Source organism: Centroberyx gerrardi, chromosome 9 (assembly GCF_048128805.1).
Source record: "Centroberyx gerrardi isolate f3 chromosome 9, fCenGer3.hap1.cur.20231027, whole genome shotgun sequence".
Classification (NCBI taxonomy): Eukaryota; Metazoa; Chordata; class Actinopteri; order Beryciformes; family Berycidae; genus Centroberyx; species Centroberyx gerrardi.
In genome coordinates, this window is record NC_136005.1 from 23,377,188 (window position 1) to 23,394,687 (window position 17,500).

The 17,500-nt window shown below is 43.2% G+C and overlaps 2 protein-coding genes across 4 annotated transcripts in view; one reads left to right on the forward strand and one right to left on the reverse strand.

The window, feature by feature from the left end:
• The window catches only part of pde4ba (phosphodiesterase 4B, cAMP-specific a), a 126,951-nt gene extending 117,308 nt beyond the window's left edge, over nucleotides 1-9,643 (forward strand). For all 3 annotated transcript variants that reach the window (XM_078285834.1, XM_078285835.1, XM_071905293.2), the window contains 7 exons: nucleotides 2,438-2,721; nucleotides 3,084-3,248; nucleotides 3,997-4,096; nucleotides 4,287-4,441; nucleotides 4,556-4,678; nucleotides 5,296-5,478; nucleotides 5,617-9,643. In XM_078285834.1, coding sequence (XP_078141960.1) covers nucleotides 2,438-2,721; nucleotides 3,084-3,248; nucleotides 3,997-4,096; nucleotides 4,287-4,441; nucleotides 4,556-4,678; nucleotides 5,296-5,478; nucleotides 5,617-6,069 — 1,463 coding nt within the window. In that variant the 3' untranslated portion in view covers nucleotides 6,070-9,643. The remainder of the gene's footprint in view (nucleotides 1-2,437; nucleotides 2,722-3,083; nucleotides 3,249-3,996; nucleotides 4,097-4,286; nucleotides 4,442-4,555; nucleotides 4,679-5,295; nucleotides 5,479-5,616) is intronic.
• Nucleotides 1-17,500, reverse strand: part of c9h1orf53 (chromosome 9 C1orf53 homolog) — a 485,525-nt gene that overhangs the window by 382,070 nt on the left and 85,955 nt on the right. The gene's annotated exons all lie outside the window — the stretch shown is intronic.

The window sequence follows — 17,500 nt, forward strand, 5'->3', positions numbered from 1 at the left end:
TCCCAGCCTTAATGCATCTTTGTCAGCAGGGACACCTTCATGTCTTCTCATGCCCCCCCCCCTACCCCCCATTCCTCCACCTCTCCCTCCCTCCAGGCATAGATGACTATCACTCGGATAAAGAAATCAGGATTTCCCTGTTGGAGGGTAGATAGAACAGGGAATCTGGAGTGGTTTGGCTTCAGCTGACCAGTAGGACTGTTTAATCCATCCATCCATCCATCCATCCATCCATTCATTCATCCATGAAGATTAATGCTAATGCACTACTTCAGTGTGTCCTGGTGGCTCAGTTGGCTGGTTTCGTTCTGGGTTGCATCCGGCCCGGGACCTTTATTGCCTGTCATCCCCCTCTCTCTCTCCCTAATCTTTCCTGTCTCTCTTCTCTATCTAATAAAAAGGCAAAGCTATCCCCCATAAAATCTTAAAAAAACCGAATCCACTATTTCCACCCTATATCCTTTTTATGTAAACATCCAAATAGGCTCAGAGAAATGCTATCTTCCTGCCATATGCATGCTCTGCTCTACTGAGGTCATCCTGAGATCCACATCAAATCCCCTTTGGTTTATCCCTTTATCAGACTGCCAGCTTTTTAAAAGTTTGTAACTGAATGACAGTGAAGCAGGGCATTGGTGAAAAAGAGCAAGTGCGCTCATTGAGCATCGGACCAGAGTTTCTCTTGGATGGCGATTGCAGACTCTAGGATTTGTGACTTCAGGAGGGGGTTGTGGAGCGGTGGCGTGCTGACCATTCACGTGTGCCTTTCCCCCGCCACAGCTGTCCCCGCCGCATAATTCTCTCATAATTCCCTTTGACTGGCCCTCTGCCGACCGCAAACAGAACTCGTTTGGGGAATTTGCTGTGAAAAAAGTCCCAAATCTGCCTTCGCCATTCCTCCCTCTTTTCCCCCACTGCATCTGTCTCGCACAGGAGAGCATATGGAGGAGGATGAAAAGGAATCAGATGAAATCGACATAAACGTGGGAGGAGAGAGACAGGAGAGAAGAGGAGAGGAGAGGAAGGAGAGGGAGAAAAGGAGAGGATGATAGACATTTGCAGAACAGTAAACCGTAGCATAACAATATTGTTCATGATCATTCCTGTGCTTATCATAATGACTCTCTGGTATGTTGACTACATGCAATATATTGAATCTGTTAAAAATGACACTGCACACTCGTCTGCATCACAGCCAGGCTCAACCTGCAGACATGATCTCTCTCTCTCACACGCACACACACACACAAACGCATTCTCAGCGGTGGTGATAATGATGGCTTGTAATGAATTAGAGGGCAGTATATTGCTCTTCCCCTTGTTTCCCACGCAGCACATGTCTGAGAGCGCTTAATTGCCCGTTCTCAATTACCACTGGAGGACTGAAGAGAGAGAGAGAGAGAAAGGGAGAGAAAAGAGAGAGAGAGAGAGAGAGGGAGAGAGAGAACGTGAGAGCGAAAGTGATTATTTGAATTACAGCTGGTAATTGAATAACCCTCCACAGGGGAAGGCTGATAGGCCAGCGATGAGCTGAGTCGGGGCTTGATGGATGAGTGCAGAGCATGCATACATACCGATAGCCAGTCCCTGCAGGGTTTCATTACATTCTTCTGTGATTACAGTGAACAAAAGGACTCAAAAGTCCAAGAAAACCTGGCATGTTTTGTGTTAATGTTTTTGGGGTAAGATTGGTGCAGGTTTTTCATTTTCTTTTTCACTTTATTTGTGGGTTTTAAAATGACTCGGGAAAAAAGAGTCAAAGTAAGCCTCGCTGAATAGACTAAGCCAAACTAAAGCAAATCAAAAATCCCCCCACCACCACTCTACTGAGTGATTTGTTGCAGCTGTGGAAGACACAGCAGCCTATTGAATGACCGACTTCACGGCGCTGCCTTAACATTGTAGGAGCCCCGGCTCTCCGGCTGTCAATGGACTGACCTTTGAGAGTGAAAAGAACAGGAGATGAGATGTGAGCCACCTGCAGGGAGAGAAAGAAGTGCTGTGAGGGAGGGGAAGAAACGCAGAGAAGAATGAACAGTGGGAGCTCAGAGGGGAGAGCGCAGGTGGAGGACAGGATGCATGAATGAATGAATGAATGGCTGGACGGGCAGATGATGAATGGATGAGTGAATCAATAAATTCCTCAGAACCTCGCCTGCTGCAGGTGTTCCTCTCGTGCACCTGGGTTCTCACACAGACTACACAGTGCAGCCAGTCTTTATGGCGAGGTGGATTAAATGACAGAAAGAAAAACAGACTCATGCTGCGGGCGACTGAATGGAAATCTTAACCACCGCTCCTATCTCTCTCCTCCCCTCCATCGCTCTCTCTCTCTCTCTTTCATTGCTCTGTGTATGTCTGCGTTAAGAGCAGGCTCTTGTATTGTTTATTTTGAAGACGTTTCATTTAAAATACATCCCTCCTTCCGCCCCCGCAGACAAACAGAACGAGGTGGAGATCCCGTCGCCGACGTCCAAGACGCGGGAGAAGAAGAAGCAGCAGAAGCAGCAGCTGATGACACAGATCAGCGGGGTCAAGAAGGTCTCCCACGGGCCCTCGCTCTCCAGCAGCTGCATCTCGCGCTTTGGCGTCAAGACCGACAAGGAGGAGCTGCTGTCCAAGGAGCTGGAGGATCTCAACAAGTGGGGCTTGAACATCTTCACCGTCTCGGAATACTCCAACAACCGGCCTCTCACCTGCATCATGTACGCCATCTTCCAGGTATGGAGTGAGCTACTTTCCTTCATTCCTCGCTAGCGCGCTTCATTATGTTACTATATTACACCGTGCATGAAACAGTCTGCAGTCTGTTATAAGATTCTGATGTGTTCAAGAACTGAATTTATTGCTGTTTCTCTTTGTTTACACTTCTTTTTCCTCTTTTACTTTTCTTCTTTATATTTGAAGAGTATTGAGTTTCCTTATAGTGTTCATGAAACTGGGACCCCCACATTCTAAATACACCTCATTGGGACCCCCACATTCTAAACACAAATCACTGGGACCCCACAATCTATTTTAAGTGTCCACCAAATGCCATATGACTATTTTCCCAACTATAATCGCATTTTTCCTATCCGCAGGAGCGAGACCTGTTGAAGACGTTTAAGATCCCGGTGGATACGTTCGTGGCCTACATGATGACGCTGGAGGACCACTACCATTCAGATGTGGCCTACCATAACAGCCTGCACGCTGCCGACGTCGCCCAGTCCACACACATCCTCCTCTCCACCCCCGCCCTGGATGTAAGTCATAGCTTTGAAAGGTTTTTCGGGGAGGGTTCGGGTTTGCTTTCAATACCTCAGTTCAGGTTCTCGTACCAACACTATCTCACCCTCCAAGCTTGGAGGCGGCAAAGTTTCCCCAGTTCTGACTTGGGCACGAATATACATCCACAGAAATAAGGGAAAACTAAATGAGAGGAGTGTGCTCTTACATCACCCTTAGTGCCACTTTCCTGGATCGCCACACCATCTTTGAAGAGCTCAGCCTCCTTCCATTGAATCATTTTTTCCCCTCCTCTGCCCGCACCATCACACTGGAGTTTACTCCAAGAGAACCTCCCTTCTTCCCTCCTACACTATTCCTTTCATGCCTCCTTTTTTTTTTCACCCCTTGTTTTATTTTTCCTCTGCGTTTTCTGCATTTTCTCTGTTGAGGAAACAGTTCAGAACAGCATTTTTCTGGCCTCTTGTGACTTGGGCTATCTGCACTTTTCACTGTAGGAAAAAAGCGAGAAAGACAATCAAATCTCCGGGGTCACATTAGGGTTAAAAATCAGATGTTTTTGTTAACTGTAAATCCAGTCTCGGAGTTGCTCATGGATAACGCTGGGGCTGTTATCTCTCTCGCGCGGAGCCGTGGGAATCAATAGTTAGTGGGCAGGGATTTACTGTTCTGTTCTTTCTGCTTTCTGTTATTTTTTCATCTTCAGAAATTGTTTAACCCTCTTTCTTCCCCCTCTCTCTCTCTCTTTTTCTCTCTCCTCTACAGGCTGTCTTCACAGATCTTGAGATCCTAGCAGCCATCTTTGCTGCAGCTATCCATGATGTTGACCACCCCGGAGTATCCAACCAATTCCTAATCAATACCAGTAAGTGGAAATGTCACTCTACACATGGGGCAATTGGGAAGTTAAGTTGTTGTTTTCCCTAATAGGGGGAAAAGGGGTTGCATTCAACAGTTTTTACTTGGAATGGAGATACCACTTCCCTTCAACAACCTAGTAGTCATAATAATAATAATAATAATAATAATAAAATCTCTCTCTAATCCCTGTTCAGACTCTGAGCTGGCGCTGATGTACAATGATGAGTCTGTACTGGAGAACCATCACTTGGCTGTGGGCTTCAAGCTACTACAGGAGGACAACTGCGACATCTTCCAGAACCTCACCAAGAAACAACGCCAGTCACTACGCAAGATGGTCATCGACATGGTAAACCATTCAGATTACATGCTATTATATTCTATTCTGTTCTGTTAATCCCCTTTTGTAGTCTGTCAGCATCGTCTCCATGCTGATGGTAGATTGTCTCTCTCTTCTATCCAGGTATTGGCCACTGACATGTCCAAACACATGAGTCTGTTGGCTGATCTGAAGACTATGGTGGAGACCAAGAAGGTGACCAGCTCTGGAGTGCTGCTGCTGGACAATTACACAGACAGGATACAGGTAGTGTTTTTATTCAGTATTTAATGATTCCAGCAAAATCATTTCTTGACCCCTAAGCAAAAATTTGTTTTTCATTTGTTTTCATGCATTTTTGTGTGTGTGTGTGTGTGTGTGTGTGAACGGTACATGGAGTGCTAGAGTGTGTGATTGTATAGCCAAGCCCTCCACCTCCTCCTTTACCTGCTTATAATAGCTCTAATCAATAGCCAGTGTTGGCGGAGGTTACTCACCAAATGCTCATTAACTAGCCTCCTACATAGCTGACCTCTGCTCCCACTGTCACTCTTTTTCTCCCTCCATCCATCTTCTTCTTTTCTTTAAGTGCCGCCTCTTTGCTCTCCTTCTAATGGTCTTTCTAGGGCTTCTAGACTACTGTATAGACCGACAGGCTGCACCGCTTCCTTTCATAACAATACGCACAATAGAATTAGCCTGGACAAATGTAATTAGATACTTGCAGCACACAAGTATCTAATTACATTTGTCCAAAGTGTTGTAAAGTAATCCGGTCTTTACAGTATTGTACTGTATTGATTGAAGGATAATGGGTTTTTGCGTTGCACTGAACATCCAAACTTTTCGGTATATTGCAATTCTAAATGATTTGCTCTTTGTAGGTGCTGCGCAACATGGTGCATTGTGCCGACCTGAGCAACCCCACCAAGTCCCTGGAGCTGTATCGACAGTGGACCGATCGGATAATGGAGGAGTTCTTCCACCAGGGAGACAGAGAGAGGGAGAGGGGGATGGAGATCAGCCCCATGTGCGACAAACACACCGCCTCTGTGGAGAAGAGCCAGGTAGGAAACATACTGCATCATGCACACACAAGGCAACATGCAAATACTCACACATAGGTATTTGATGTGATATAAGTACGCACCTGCACAAATTCACTCCCCAGACCCATGTGTACTCACTCTCTCCTCCCCTTCCAGGTGGGTTTCATTGACTACATCGTCCACCCTCTGTGGGAGACTTGGGCCGACCTGGTGCACCCCGACGCCCAGGACATTCTGGACACGCTGGAGGACAACAGGAACTGGTACCAGAGCATGATCCCCCAGAGCCCCTCCCCTCCCTTCTACGACCAGGGCACCGACGGACACGGCGGAGGCAACGGAGGGCAGGGAGGCGGCGAGAAGTTTCAGTTCGAGCTGACCCTGGAGGAGGAGGATTCGGACGGGATCGACAAAGACGGCGACGGGGAAGACGAAGAGGAGGAGGAGGAGGAGGAAGAGGAAGAAGAGGAGGAGGAGGACAGTTTAGGAGAGTCCTCTCGCTCTCCTCCCCTGGACTACTCGGACGGTCAGGAGCAGGAGGGCGGCGCGATGGAGCCCACGTCGGCGATAGAGATCGTCACGCACGAGGCGTCGCCCACGGACACATAGGGCTTCCATCCTTAAGCTCGCGTGGCGGTTTGAAAGTTTTAAGAAAAAGGGGGCGATCCTCTTGCAGCTGTGCTTTTTAACAAGCCCACAGAAGACGGGGGCTTAGTTTTAGCCTGCATTGGGGCGTCTTGCACTTGGGTGTTTGGAGCCAGACACGGAGGGACAGTTTCAGTGAAGCGGCTACAGAGTTCTCAGGAAATAAATGCTGCGAACTATTTAGACCTGACGGACAGGCGACTGAGGGTGGAACTTGAAGGATTTTGGCCAGTTTGGGAGATGGTTGCTTTTATTTTCTGGACTGGCATTAAATGGACATTGACACTACTGAGAGAAGTTTTGTACCTTAAGACTTTTTTACGGACATGATATGTTCTAGAAGTAGCATAGAGTAAGATCTACTGACGGAGACACGTTTGTATAGCAAGAGAAAGTGTTTACTTTTTTCCTGTACCATTTGTCAAAGGACTTTTGTGTGCCTTTTTTACTATTGTCTTTATAATAGTTTTTTATTTATTGAACACTCTAGTATGTCTGTGAAATGTTTGTTTTTTTTTTTCTTATCTGAAAGAGCAAAATCTTTTTTGTATCTCAGAAAAAGAGAACAGTCTTCCATGTATTGGGCAATAGAGAAATCCAAACAAACTTCGACAAACAATTCTTGGACAAACTCATCTAAATAGGGAAACATGAACACCCATTTATTATACGCACATTTTTGTCACATTTATGTTTCAATCCGAGCACAAAATATTATCATTATACATGGAATTCAAATACATTCATGATTCATGTTTCATGTTCACTGTAAACATTGTTGCTGTCTATATCAAATGTCACAGTAAATGAATGTGAGACAGTCACTCTGAAATACATTTTGTTACCATAGTCCATTTCTTCATGTATCTTCTCTTCCTCTCTGAATGGCCTGCAGACCATTAGGGCTAACTGCCTTTTCACACCAAGCAATGATTTTTCATGCAAAAGTGCACTAGTGAATAGTGAAGAGATAAGAATCTCACACTAGCAAGTATTTCATATTCCTGCTAAATTGTCACAGCAGTATTAGCTGTAAAATAATTGGTACATCTGATTAGGTTTTAATTAGATTTTTTTTTGTGTGCCCCGTTTCTGATGTGTTGGTGTGAATGGGCTTTTAGTCTAGCTCAAATCCTCTTAATCTACAAAACACCACCACAAAAAAATACATCAGTGCAATGAGCAGAAATAGAAGAAGCCAAATAAAAAGCAATACCATTACAGCTCGTTAACAAAGAGCTGTGTAGTGTATATTTAAAAAGAAATCTGAAAAACAACCTGTTAAGGAAGAAATGTGCAGCAGCAGTGAATCCATATTCAGCCCACAGGTATGCTGCAGTCTTAATAATCCTGTTAGTTGGAGCGGGTCCTTACCCCGGACCGTCCTGATGTAACGGCCCCCTGCCCCGGTGCAATCAGGCCCAGACCAGATGATTAAAGGTGCCCTTCCAGCTGCCTGTCTGAAAGGCGCACTCAGACCTTCATCAGCGCCATTATTCACATGGTTTGCAAACCCCTGCAGGCTCCGGGGACACGACCCCCAAAACAATCAGGCCAGCTGTTTCTTCCTCACAATGAAAATCCCTCAAGTGCTGCTTCTGCTCATTGACGTCAATTGAACCTTCCCCTCCCCCTCCCCCCCTCGACTGTATCAGATTTCCAGGACAGGCAGTGTTATTAGGATTTGGCACAGATGGAACTGCTAGATTCAGCATGTCGGACTATCCTTTTAGAGGAAAAATAGAGAGAGAGGGAGAAATAACTAGGTGCTCGAGTTTTAAAACAAACCAAAATGCCTCTGTGTTCTGCGTAAATTATGAGTTGGGGGATTCAAAATGGTTTGCAGACCTCATATTTTCATATTTTCACTCCGCTCCTGTGGCCTCCGTGACTGGTTTTCATGGACGGGCTTGTTGCATCTTCTCATCGCCATCTCTCCATTTTCATAATGGTTTACTGATATACTCAAAGGTACTTCAGATACTTTTTTGTCCACCCTCACTCCAGCATGCTTAAGTGGCAATCGTCTGCAGTACGTACGGATGGTTTTGTGTGCATGCGTGTGTTTGTGTACATGTTTGTGTGTGTGTGTGTGTGTGTGTGTGTGTGTGTGTGTTTGAATATATCGTCTTTGTCATCAGGCCTTACCCCATCACACCGTTTGTCTCTACTGTTTGTCACTAGGAGCTCAAGTTGGTCCTTTTTGCTGTTTATAACAGTGTGTATTTATTCTATACTTTAAGCTTGTAAATAAGAAATACTGGTTCAGTGTAAAATCTATTTTAATTTATATGCACTTGCATTACCTGGAAGTGGTGGTGTCTAATGTGTAGAAGGCTCTGGATTTGAGTCTTTTTATATTCTGTATCATATATTGTTTTTTTATATATATATAAATATATATAAATATATCTAAGTATATATTCGCACAATGTTTTGAGTGCCCAGCAGAGCAGCAGCTAAAGAGACATATTGTTGCTGTCGCATGAGAACCTTGTAACTCCAAAAATAAACTTTTTTTAATTTTTCATTTTTTTTTTAGTCTTTTACAGCAAGGTTGCAGAGGTGTCAATGAATAAATCCTGCCAAGCTTATTAGGAATCAATATTTAAACCAAAATTTTCTCAGATTCACTCAGACTCATGGCATGTTTTTAGAGTTGTTGGAAATGAAAGCTTCTATTCATTCATTTGGGCTTCCTTGCATATAAGATTTATTTTAAAGAAGAGCCAGAAATTTGCCTAGATATTTTCTCAATTGATTTTTTTTTCTTAGATGATTTTTCTCATAAAGAACAATTCCTGACCAACTGAGGTTTTGCAGGTACAAGGTTTTCATCTGACGACAGCACTTAGGTAACCCAGAGGCGACATAGAGGACATGTTAAACTGCATAGGCTTGGATATAGGATACATACAAGCTAGCTATGGAGAGCAGAAGCTTAGTCAATGCTTGGTATCAAAATACACAAATAGCTTTTCTCTCGGCGACTCGTCGCAACCTAGGCTTATCCATCCAGCATTTTGAATGCAGATTGCTGATATACAAGGTTCAGATACAGGTTCGACTGACAAACACAAGGCGATTGTCTCCTTTTACACCTTACGCACTTCATGTAAAAGTAGATAACACGGGGCCGGTATTGGTAGCATGCTACAATACGCCCCGCACTGACGTGAATCGTTCTGAATTAACAACAAAACGTGATCTTATGTAACTGATTGTGCTAATGTGTGAACTCTTTCTGACCAAACTTGTTAGCAGTTTTGAAATTCAAATTTGTCAGTATTAACATTGTTTATCTATGTTCAAGCTTTTTTTGGTCCCAGTTGTGTCCAAATGGTTAGCCAGATTTAGCACTATCTGCATGAGAGATGGGTTTTTTTAATGTCAATAATATGTTCAAGTCCGCCAGTTGTCGCAGGCGGGTTATTAAATGTTTCACACAATGTATGGTATTATATTGTATATTGTGTTCAAAATGAAATCTGAAATACTTTTTCTATGAAGTGATTAAAAGCAAAGCATGAATATATTCCTTCTGTCTCTGCTGCCTTTTTTTCCTCACAGCCTAGTTTTCTAAACTGTGGTGTCAACGCCAAATGGGTCACAGTCCTGCTCCTGGTGGGTCCCCACATGTTTGTCATGTTTCATTAGACTGGGTCCCAGTACAAAACTATATTTACTTGAACACCTGGGTCCTGTGCTGAAAAAGTTTAAGAGCCCTTGTTATGTAAAACAGTATCAGAAATATGCAAATATCAGAACTCAAGAAGCTGTTGGACTGTGATAGAATCTACAGAAACTCTGATGAAGTGTTTGGTTCAGAACATTACTTTATATGTTAAAGTGTGAATTTAGCAGTATACAGTAAATGTATAGACATTCCTTACTGCTTTCATGCTCTGTTGGCTGGACTGTGCATGGGTCCCTATTTGACAAATATAGGAATATTAAATATTTAATGAGTTTGAGACTACATTTATGAGTGAGACTGCATTTATTCATCTCTGGTTCTGCATTGAAAGACAAATTTAAGTTCAGAGACCTTCCTGTCTCCCTCGCTACTTTCCCGCAATCTAAATAAAAAGAATAAAAACACTAAAGGTGTGTGGACTGCCATGCTTCCTGTGGAAAAAAACAAACATAAGAACTGACTTCGTACAATAGTGTTAAAACTATTTCCATTCGTGATCCCCATTTCAAACCTCAAGACAGTGCTGGAAAGTTAATAAGTGTGAATTAATATATCTGTTCCATCTTACTCTTCAGTCCCTTTGATGTCGTTGCAGTTGCTGCATCATCACAGTGGTTTGGCTCTAATATGCTGAGACAGGAACACAGTGTGACACAGACTCAGCACCACCGCCCACACGCAACCTGACAGGACCGTCCTGATGCGACATAAGGCCCTCGCGCCCACACACACACACACACACACACACACACACGGTGCTCATTCAAACGTACACACACACACAAACACACACTGTAGATATCTTGCATGGCCTCCTCCAAACACAAAAATGATCATGTCATCTATTCATTGATGATAGTCAGTCTTAGTTCTAATTTCATTTTCATAGAATTCATCCTCCTCCAGACTCAAACTCAAAAATTAAGACTCTTTGGGTTGTCAATTGAATGCAGCACAAAAGGGCGTAGGCACTCCTCACTTTGAGATGGAAATGAATTTATTAATCTGGCATTTTTCACATTTACAAAATTGTGTTTCAGCCCACATGCCATCAGGGAGTGTGAGTAACAGAATGGCAAGCAAACAATAAAAAATATCAAGAGACAAACCAGCAACTTGTTTTCACACGGACAACACATTTTTTTTCAACTTATTTCAGTACACTTCAGTGTAGGATGAGCCGCATCGAGATCCCATGGCACGAGTCCATTCATTCAGAGACAATATGAAATGTGAAGGAGGCATTTCATTGTCAGAGTGAGCTCTGGTCCATAGCTGTCTGTCCTTTACTCCTGTTCAGCTGTGGTACTAAATCATTCATCATCGATAGCAGCTGAAAAAGATGCGGATGCAGTGTTGTTCAGTTGTTTGATTATATTTCACACCTTGTTTACAGGCAGGCAGAGAGGGCAAAAATGGCTTCACGTCATTTCCACATATAACTGACTGGATGGTTTAAGGCTCTAATGCATTTTGGCAAACAATAATATTCATCCATCTTTTAAACATTCCATACTACAGTAGCTCTACAGGTAAGTCAATGGCTGGCTAAAACGAACACCTTCCTTTTTTGAAATCATTTTTGCAGAGTGATTACAGGCATCTCGGTCTTAGATTATATCTTTTATTTTATGGCTTTTTAGGAAATGTGTTCAGGGCCACATTTTGAATAATAGTACAAAAGAATTTGGCTCAAAAAAGAGCTTATTTGAACGTTTTAAAAAACATATTTTCCCAATTACTCCCATTGTTTCTGAAACAGGATAATAGGCCTACTTAAAGATTTTGGGCACTAGCCTGTTATATTGGGTTCCTTCTTCAAAATCGTTTAAAATTGGTTATTTTTAACGTCTGTCCTGGGAGGAATTACATAAACCTGGTCTGAAAAGTATACCACACGCCATGGGTAAGAGGCTTGCGTAATTTCTATTCGTGACCCCTAATATCCAATCTCATATTGACTCGTGATAAGAGCTCTTGAGGGGCTAAGGCTATCTGCCCTCGCATCCACTCTAACCTTGCTTTAAAGTAGAATCTGTCACCTCATTTCCTATCTCCTTCTTTCAACTCATATCCTTTCATTTACATATCACTCCTCTCCTCTCCTCTCCTCTCCTCTCCTCTTATTTCCTCCTCTCTCCTCTCCTCTCCTCTCTTATTTCCTCCTCTCTCCTCTCCTCTCCTCTCCTCCTATTCCCTCCTCTGCCCTCCGACTCTCCCATTTTCCACTGAGATTGTCTCTCCTACTTGCCTCCCCTTACCTCCCCCGTAACCTACTAAAAGCAACAGACTTGATTTGATGTAACCACTTGTGTCCATATGAGGAGAGAAAGAGCCAGAGAAAGAGAGAGGGCAGACAGAGAGAGACACACATATGGGGCTGGAAGCCTCCCTTGTCACTCTTTCACAAGGGCAAGGCAGTTTATTGGGATGACAGAGTTATCTAATAAGGCTAAGAATAGAGCCAAGCGATTCCCACCAGTCGAGGTAAATGACACCACTTAACTTCTCCCCTGTGCGACATGCAGGAGAAGATGAGGGATATTTTCAGCCAAGGAAAGGAAATGACTGGCTTGGGAGGTAAAAGGAGATTGGCTTGAGGCTGAGAAATCCCCATTGTATCCTCTCCATGTGAATGAATGAATGAATGAATGAGAGAGAGAGAGAGAGAGAGAGAGAGAGAGAGAGAGAGAGAGAGAGATTGGGTGTGTCTGTTCATGTGTGTGTATGTGTGTGTGTATGCTCCTGCACAGACATATATGTAAGTGCGGTGCCATTATACAGTTTATCACATTGTGACTCATTTGATCTCACAGGCTCATTCAAGGTTATGTAGCCTGTGTGGCATTGAGGATTTTACAATGGTAATATAAAACCTGCATGGTGCTGAAAGAATGACGTACACATCAACTGCATTTTCACTGTCATATTCAAAACTGTTACAGTTTAGGAGTACTACAGTACCTCATATATTAAAATTGCATCTTCATACCCTGCCTTTGTTATTGTAATAGAGTCTGATCATTTAATATGCTAAATCAAGGGTTAAAACAGGTTCATAATGGAATTTGTCTCTGTTGCAGTAGAGTAGTAAAAATGTTGTGAAAATTTCTGTGTAGTGAGAAGTTTTTAAGCTCCAGTTCAAAATGAAGACACTGCTATACAGTAATAGTTTCATAAGAGGAGTGTGCAAGAGAGAGAGAGAGAGAGAGAGAGAGAGAGAGAGAGAGAGAGAGAGAGAGAGAGAGAGGCTGATGTAACTCCCTTAAGCTGAATGGATGAAGGCCTCATTGAGACTCTGGTTAATTAAATTTAAGGTTACATAGCCCACGCATTGTTACTGCACAATGGAGCAGCCACAAAGTGGATTTCTAGGAATCTTTATTCTTTAAAACTGGAACTGGGCTGTGCTTCAGTGGCAGCTTCAAAAAGGCTGTTTTTTTTCAACAGTAGTGAAACATATTTTTTCTGTTATCAACTCTGAGAAAGCATGCTAACTTGCACGTCAAGGAAGTATAGCTTTAATCCAAACCATGAAATCAGCTGCAAACAGTTCTAAATGTAATGACAGGTGACAACTCAACCTCGGCTGACGATATAAATGTTGTTATATGGGGGGTATGTGCGTCAATTGAACTGTTTTAATTTTTCCCAGATGTGGCTGAGTGTTAGTGTTTTACAGCTGCCTTCCTGCTCATCTGTAGAGGGATCGCTTGTGATGATTATAAAAGCCTGGCATTTGACACACTGTGTGTGTGTGTGTGTGTGTGTGTGTGTGTGAGAGAGAGAGAGAGAGAGAGAGAGAGAGCGGGGTGAGAGAGAGAGGGAGAGGGTGTGTGAGAGACATGTGCGTGGTGTGTGTGTGTGTGTGTGTGAGAGAGAGAGAGAGAGAGAGAGAGAGAGAGAGAGAGCATATGTATCTCTGTGTGCATATGTGTGTATAGTTCCTCTACCAAATATAGGCCTACACATGTTACATAGGCTTACAACGTAGAGCACATGGCTGTAAGCACATTTCATTTGCCAGCCTCTGACGTCAATGCAGTCATGAGAGCTCCAAATTACAGCGTCTTGTTAAAAGCTCGTGTGAAATCATAAACAGGTGGAGCGGAGGTATCTCTGCTATCCTGTCACTGCCCATAACGAGGGCAGCCCACTTCTAAGTACAAGGATAACTATTTCTAAGAATTCACACTGCACTGAATACAACTGAGTATGCAGTAACAATGAGAGACCTATGTAACCCGGCCTAGGACGGCTCATCAGGCCACCGAGCAAATTCAAGACTCTCAAATCAGGGCTGTCTGAGATACTGGATAATGGGTTACATTACTTTATGGCCACATAGGCTTAAAAATCTGTTTTTTTTTAATGCAAATTAAGCCTGATATGGCCCCTGCTTTTGCGTCATTGTGGTTTTACAGCTGGCTGTAGTTGCACTGGGCCAGCAGGGTCAAATACTGCTGCTGCTGCTGCTGCTGCTGCTGCTGCTGCTGCTGCTGCTGCTGCTGTCAGGGGAAACACTGTTAGAAATGACAAGTTCAGCAAATGGTTTTATCTTGCATTAAAGTCACACTGAAATGAAAAATGACTTTTTTGGCTTTTTAGCTGATTCTAACTATCATATCATGCACCTATTTGACAAAAAAAATATTTTCTTGTATTTTTATATCAAAATCTCATTACTTTTAGTTGCTGGAAAACAGGAAATCTTTAGCGATGACTTCATCATGTACCAGGAGGCATACATAAGAATTCCAACCAATAAAACCATCACTGATTTTTGACCAATTCCGCCCCTCCGCCCTTCCCATGAAATAAAACTGCCTTTCTCTCCCTAACTGATATCATGTCAGTTTACACAATCCCTCCCTGTTTATGCCCCTCCCGTTTCAACACAACAGGAAATACATCACATTTAGGAAGCAAGATGCTCTCAAAATGCCGTTTCAATGTAACTTCAAGAGTTATCAAGCTCATTTAAAGTTCTTTTAACTAAAATAATGAAAATGATCGTACTGCATTGGCAGATACATTTTTTTTTTAAATGTTGCCCTCTTTCTTGATGATAGTGCAATCTGGTTCAATACACTTCAATACCCTAAAATTATCCTAAAACAAGTTTTTTGTTTTTGTTTCATGATTATTTCATGAAGCAAGTCACATTGTCATTAAACAAGCCAAACGACCGAGTTGTGAAAACAATAAAATGATTGAATGAATTAATTTGTAGCTGTACAGTAGCTTCCAGGGGAAGGGCAACATGATGCTCCCTTTGGTCCCCTGGGGCTGCATTAACCTTGTAAATGAAGCCAGTAAGTCAGTCTCGTGATGAAGCGATGTGGCTATTTATATCCCCCGAGCCAATTAGAGGAGAGCTGGTGAAGTGGCTGAGGGTGCAGAGAAACACCACTGAGCGCCTGTTTTGTGGAGCTTCAGCTGGTCTCCTCTGTAGTGATGACAGAGCAGGTGGATGCAGCTGGCAATCACTTTGGGGATGTGAGACGACACTTACGTTCGTCCCAGTCTAGGCTGTAACCAGAGGACCGGGAATGTCTGCGGAGACATCCAGCGGTGCTCTCAAACCCGCTTGGGCCACACGTTGTAAAGATGCTACAGCATGCCCAGGAAGCCAGCGGTATACCTTCGCTACCACCTCGCTCCTAGAAAGCAACACCACCACCCCCTCTGCGGCGCTGCATGGGGAGTATCGGTTGTCGGCGGCTGGGTGGTCTCCACCATGATCCATGGGTACTACAGTTACAGTTTACACATAACCATCTGATGTCAAGGCAGGGGCATCCATTCACTAAACCCTAAGGTATAGCAAATATCATTTGACACCAAACCTGCTTAGATCAGCTACATTTCTGTGGAGCAATGACTGATGACTGACAAGATGTTTGCTGAGTGTGATGAATTAGACACAGGCCATAGTCACAGAGGGAACGTTGGTCATGAATTCTCAGCTGATATGTTTGTGTTAGGTATGACTTCCAAATAGATTTCTGAGCACTTACGCTAAGGTATGTGGTGCTAAGGTAAGTGACATACCTTGCCATTTACGCTCATGCCATTTAAGCTTTGAGCTTGAACAGAGAGATAGAGCTGACAGTCCATTCAGGGCTTGGAGAAAAAAAGGCTGGAATCCTTTTCTGGGCATGAGACTGGACTAAAGGACTGCAGCCCATACAAATGAAATAGGTAACTGGGTAGAGAGACAGTCTCGATATGATAGAGGACAAACAATAATTACTTTGTGACTTATCTAATCTTACAATCTTATTTGTCAGAAACCATCTGGAAACAAAGGGAGTGATTTGTCTTATTTCAAGATATTGTCACTTGAAACATGGAGAAATTCTTGACACACATTTAACACATTGAAACAAGTGAAATGATCTCATCTAATTAGTAGTAAAACTAATTCACACCACTCTCTCATTGTCTTCAGCATCAGGTCTAAAGCCTGACATTGGCTGTGTTGATCGCCACGCTCCCATCAGCTGGATTGTCAGTTTCTCTTTTTCTCTCTCCAGAGGTTTTTTCCATCTCCTCCACTGACGTCAGCAACCCTGCATGCTTCCACAGAACCAAGAGCTAAGTGACCAGCAATGACCATAGTAACCAATATGTCTGCCTATAAGGTTCTTGTTTTGAAATCACTGAAATGAAAAGACATAAAAATCACCTAAACTGCTCATTCTGTGGAAAAAGGAGGGGAGAAAAACAATCCTAATTGGGGATTGGAATGAGGACTGTGTGCGTTTTTCCCTAGCGTGACCAATTTGATGGTCATTTCTGTTTTCCTTTTTCTCTGGTTCGTCACTGGGCCCTTTGATTGTATTACTCTAAACTTTAGAAATCATTGGTTGGTCTCACGCACCCTTTCCCAATCACAGAAGACGGCAGCAGGGGGAGAATTCTTTGGATTCCATGAGAGTGAGTGAGCGAGTGACTGTGTGAGTGAGTGTGTATTTCACCCGTTCTCTTCCCACAATGCTGTTCTTCCCAGCAATCTCCAATAATTCAGAGCAATTCTCATTTATAGTCTTTGCATCAGTTATTTGTATCAGTGCCTTAACGCATCAAATATCCTCACTGGTTGCATCGTCCATTTCTTCTGCGTTCCTTTACAAGTTCCAGCTAAAGGAGGAATATAGGCAAAGAAAACGTGGAAAATATTGCTTGATAAATAATAGTTACTGAGCCACAAGAGCCACAAACGTAAGACAATTCTCTTTCTCACTTTGTCCTCAGTTTGCATTTTTGATCAACTACAAACCAGCGAACCTCACTGAAAATCAAACTGGGGTCTAAAAGAAGAAAGAAAAGAAAGAAATTAAATAAAAATTGGCATTCTCTGATTGCAAACATACATGCCCAAGACTACATTATAGTAGTCTGTGTGTGTGTGTGTGTGTGTGTGTGTGTGTGTGTGGGGGGGGGGGGGGGGGGGGGGTATGACTTAAGTCACTTTCAGGGACACACACCAGACTTAAGACCAGTTGATTGGGGACGGCTTGTGCAATTGGGGACAAAAGCCATGTCCTCAATTGGTAAAAAGCTGATTTTTGGGTCAGTGGTTAAGGTTAGGGTTAGGTTAAGGTTAGGGTTAGGGTTAGGTTAGGGTTAGGGTTAGGGTTAGGTTAAGGTTAGGGTAAGGGTTAGGTTTAGGCAAGTAGTGGTTATGGTTAG